This window comes from Phalaenopsis equestris, unplaced genomic scaffold (genome assembly GCF_001263595.1).
Source record: "Phalaenopsis equestris unplaced genomic scaffold, ASM126359v1 Scaffold000672, whole genome shotgun sequence".
In the NCBI taxonomy this organism is placed as follows: domain Eukaryota; kingdom Viridiplantae; phylum Streptophyta; class Magnoliopsida; order Asparagales; family Orchidaceae; genus Phalaenopsis; species Phalaenopsis equestris.
The window spans coordinates 535,655-540,020 of record NW_018165112.1 but is presented as its reverse complement, the minus strand read 5'-3'; the positions used below and the strand labels follow the sequence as shown (position 1 = coordinate 540,020).

Sequence of the window (4,366 nt, the reverse complement as noted above, 5' to 3'; positions counted from 1 at the left end):
AGTTTTTACTTGAGTGAAAGAATTTCTTCGTGAGAAATAATTTGTTCTCGTCTTTTTGGATGATGATGTCTTTATTGTATTATTTATATCTTCAAAAAATACAATGCAAACTATAAATTAAAATAATTATGATGTGAGATGTCAACATGAACCTCACCTCAGAGTCAGTGAATCAAGTAAATTCTCCTCAACTGTAATATCGCCTTTCCACATCAATCAAAGCAAAAATTGTCAAAAAATTTTTGTTTTAAACTCTTCAAAAATGCTTGAGACTAGTTGTTGAAACTATATTGAGCTCCAAGAGTTTCAAAGTTAAGTTCAGAACATCAAAAAATGATTTTAAGAACCCAAAAAATATTGGGATCGATTTGTTTGGGCTCAAAATCAAACCCTGAGTGGGTTGAGCTAGCTAACCAACTCATTTTTTAAGGCTATGAAAATGCAATCAGAACAATAGATGATTCTTTTTTTTTCATTTTTCAAGCATAAGAACATTTTAAAAAATTAAATAAATTATTTCAATGGAAAGAAAACTATTAAAAATAATTTTAAAAAAGTGCAAATTATTTAAACATTAAGCAAATTTTATAGATATGTATCATCATTTTCAAGTATAACTAACCCCATGGGTAAGGTGAACATTTACATCTCTTAAATTTCTCTTGTTCGGCTCTAGTTCTTACTCTTACAAGAGATTCACCGCTCACCAATAGATTATGCATAATTCTCCATTTATAAGATTTAGTACTCATCTATATAAAGGCTTGATCCTATCGAAATTAGGCAGTGAGTAAAACATTGGATCAAACCCTAATGTGCCCTATTTTGACCTAAAAATTGAATGGAACCTTAGACAAACCTGATTTGACCCTATGGTCACCACATTGACCATTTGGTCAACCTTGGACCCTATGACTATTTATATGAGGTCATTTTAGTTCCGTAGTCTATAAAAAAAATGTTAAATTAGTCCTCAAACTCTTTTTAAATTGAGTCTGAAATAATCCTCCGAGCGAACTATTTCAGTTTATATTAAAGGGGCATTTACACACAATTCTTATGTATTTATATCTCACACCTAAACTCTCATCTTTACACGCATAACACCAAATCTTTATAATCACATAAAAACTATTACCACTTTTTTAAAGTTAAATATATATTTTCATGCATATATTTAAAGCAACAAATTGATATTTATGAATTTAGGTGTGAGATACGTAAACACATAAGAATTGTGTGCTACATTTGTAAGTTTCTATATATTAAAAGATTTAATTTCTAAATTAACACTTTTATAGACTTTGAGACTAAAGTGACCTCCTGCAGTGAGTCAGGGGATTATTGTGACACTTCTCTTTCTAAAATCATTGATGTACCCGCAAAATCCTCCGCATAGAGAATGTTAACTCGATCATGCTTGATTGATTATGTGCAGGTTCTCGAGAAATGCCGGCTTGGTTGCTTCGGGCGTCGCGAGGAATCTGAACCGGGCGGGCATCTACATCAAAGAAACCTTTGATGATATACTATATCCGTACCGCCGCCGGCCGCCGAAGTAGAACCTTTTGAAGCAGAGCAGCATCAGTTGGGCTCTTGATTCCTTTTGATTGTCGCGCTCTTTTATTTCTAGTTCCCTAAGTTACAAACTTGAATAACATAATTTTTCATTTTAATGTTTCCTGTCAATAGAGGGGGAGTATAGAGCAATGCTGATGTTTATTTGATGGGGGGCATTTACATACATACCACCCAATTCTTATGTATCTACTTATCAAATACATAAACTTTGCAAATTTAATGATGCCAAAATTAAATTTCTTCAAATATTAATTAAAGAATTAAATTATTTTTAATTTGGGCTTTTTACATACATAACACTGAAGATTTTGGGGTTATTTACAAGCATCATGTGAAAGTAGTACTTATTATGACCTTTTAATAGTCAAATACTTTTGATATGTTAACACATCATAAAACTTCACATTACTTATTGTTGGTGCTACGTAACATCAAATGTCAAGTTTAATTAGGCTTTTTCAATTAAATAATAGTAATAATAATACAAATAACAAATTATAATATGTAGAGTGATGGTAGCTTTTGGGGTTAGCAATGGCAAGCAATAAGCTTCACGAAGGTTGTAATTAAAAATATCATTAATGAAATTTTATGGCTATAACTATGAAAAAAAATAATTAGTTAGCCAACGACTTCAGACTTTGTTGGCGTTATTGAAATTAGATGGCTATATAATTTGTAAGAAAAAGATTTTGATGCTGACTGAGTTAAAATTGCTAACATATAAAATGTATATATTTGTTGTGTGTTGATAAATTCGGGGCGGTAGAGTGATTTACTGACATCTTAATGTTGTACGAAGATCCAACAAACACACAAGTAAAAAAAGAAATCGACAAAAAAGAAGAACAATGTTTTTATTTGGAAGAGTCAAAATGACAAAAATCACGAGGTCTGACTCAATTGAAACGATTTCATTATGTTGATGTAGGTTACAAAATAATTTGTTGAAATTAGAATTAAGACGAACAAAATTTTAATTTTATACATTTTCAACTCAAAAATTTCACTAAGTTTTTACTTGACTGAAAGAATTTCTCTCTTCCTTAATTTACTTGACTAAAATATACTTAATTTTCAACTCAAATATTTTCCCGTCCTCCTGACCCTCCTCTTCGCTTCCTCTCTTCCACCGTCTCTCCTCCTCTTAACCTTGATTTGTGCCATGGCAGACTTGTTTGTTGGCAAGATCTTGGATAATTTTGTTATGCAGTGGTTGAGGAAGCCAACAAATGAAAATCCAACTCATGTTGCTAGCCCTACTCTGTACAAAAACATTTCTCTTCTATCCATAGTGGGTCATGGTGGCATGGGCAAGACAACTCTCTTACAACACATCTATGAAGATCTGAAAGAAGAATTTGAACTGAAAATGTGGGTTTGTGTTTCCAACGACTTTGATGCAAAAAAGGTGATTGCCAATATGTTGGAATGTCTTAACAAGGAGAGGCCTCATTTGGAGTCACTCGCTGCTGTTCAAGAGAGTCTTAAAGTTGTCGTGCAATCTAAAAGGTTCTTGCTTGTTCTAGATGACATTTGGGAAGAAGATATGGGCAAATGGGAGAATGTACTCTGCCCTCTAGTTTACGGAGGCTTGGGAAGTAAAATTTTGTTGACTACCCGGTTGGATACAGTTGCATCGGCGATTGCACGCGTTATTAGTAAGGATAAAGAAATTTATCCATTAAATGGCTTAGAGGAAGATGTGTGTTTGAAGCTACTCAACAACCATGCATTTGCTGGTGTAAAGAACCTTGGTGCTCATACAAAGTTAACAGACATTGCTAGTTCGATAGTTAAAAAGCTTTCAGGCTCTCCATTAGCCGCAAAGGTCATTGGTGGTGTTCTCAATTCTAAATTGAATGAGAGCTTTTGGTTGAAAGTTTTAGAAAGTAATGTTGTAATAGTAGAACCAGAACCGAGTCGCAATAACATTTTGCTTATCTTAAAATTGAGTTTTACATTTCTCCCACAACCTCTACAAAATTGCTTTGCATTTTGTGGCGTATTCCCACAAGATCATGAGTTTAATAAAGATGATTTGGTTCGAATATGGATTGCATTGGGTTTCATTCAGGAATCTTCAATTGAAGGAGAGACTTTGGAAGATATTGGAGGAAGGTATTTTGATGTTTTGGTCAGAAAATCTTTCTTTGATGAGTTTCACGATTATAAGAGAATATACTATAAGATGCATGATTTATTACATGATTTGGCAGAGTCTATTTCTTCAGAGGAATGTTTCGGATTTGTGGGAGATGATGTTCTGTCTTTTAAACTTCCTAAAAATGTTCGACACTTATTTGTTAAAACCGAAAATCCAGAAGTGTTGAGAATGATCATAGATGTTAAAAATCTACATTCTCTTTTTTTGACAGTTGATTATCAAGATTTAACTGAAATACTTATTGAGATTTTTGGAGCATCGAGAAGGATTCGTTTGTTGTTCATATGCTCTCGAAGGACGAAAAAAATTTCTGAGGCTATTAAAAATTTGAGACATCTTCGATATTTGAATCATGATGGATATCTCACTCAGATGCCAAGATCTCTAAGCAGTCTTTATCATTTGCAGTTCATAATCTGTAGAAATCGTGGAGTCCCCTCTGAAGTTCTCTTACCATACGATGTGAGTAATCTTTCTAACCTGCGTCGCTTGGAATTGCACCATAAAGTATTTTCTAGTGTACCTGGAATTGGGAAATTAAGATCACTTCAAGAACTAAATGAGTTTAATGTTAAGAATGAGAATGGTTATAGAATTGGGGAGTTGGAACATATGAGC

The 4,366-nt window shown here is 33.1% G+C and overlaps 1 protein-coding gene across 1 annotated transcript in view; it reads left to right on the top strand.

The window, feature by feature from the left end:
- The first annotated feature begins 2,746 nt into the window (after nucleotides 1-2,746).
- The window catches only part of LOC110030205 (putative disease resistance protein RGA3), an 11,223-nt gene continuing 9,603 nt past the window's right edge, over nucleotides 2,747-4,366 (top strand). The window contains exon 1 of the mRNA XM_020732806.1: nucleotides 2,747-4,358. Coding sequence (XP_020588465.1) covers nucleotides 2,747-4,358 — 1,612 coding nt within the window. The remainder of the gene's footprint in view (nucleotides 4,359-4,366) is intronic.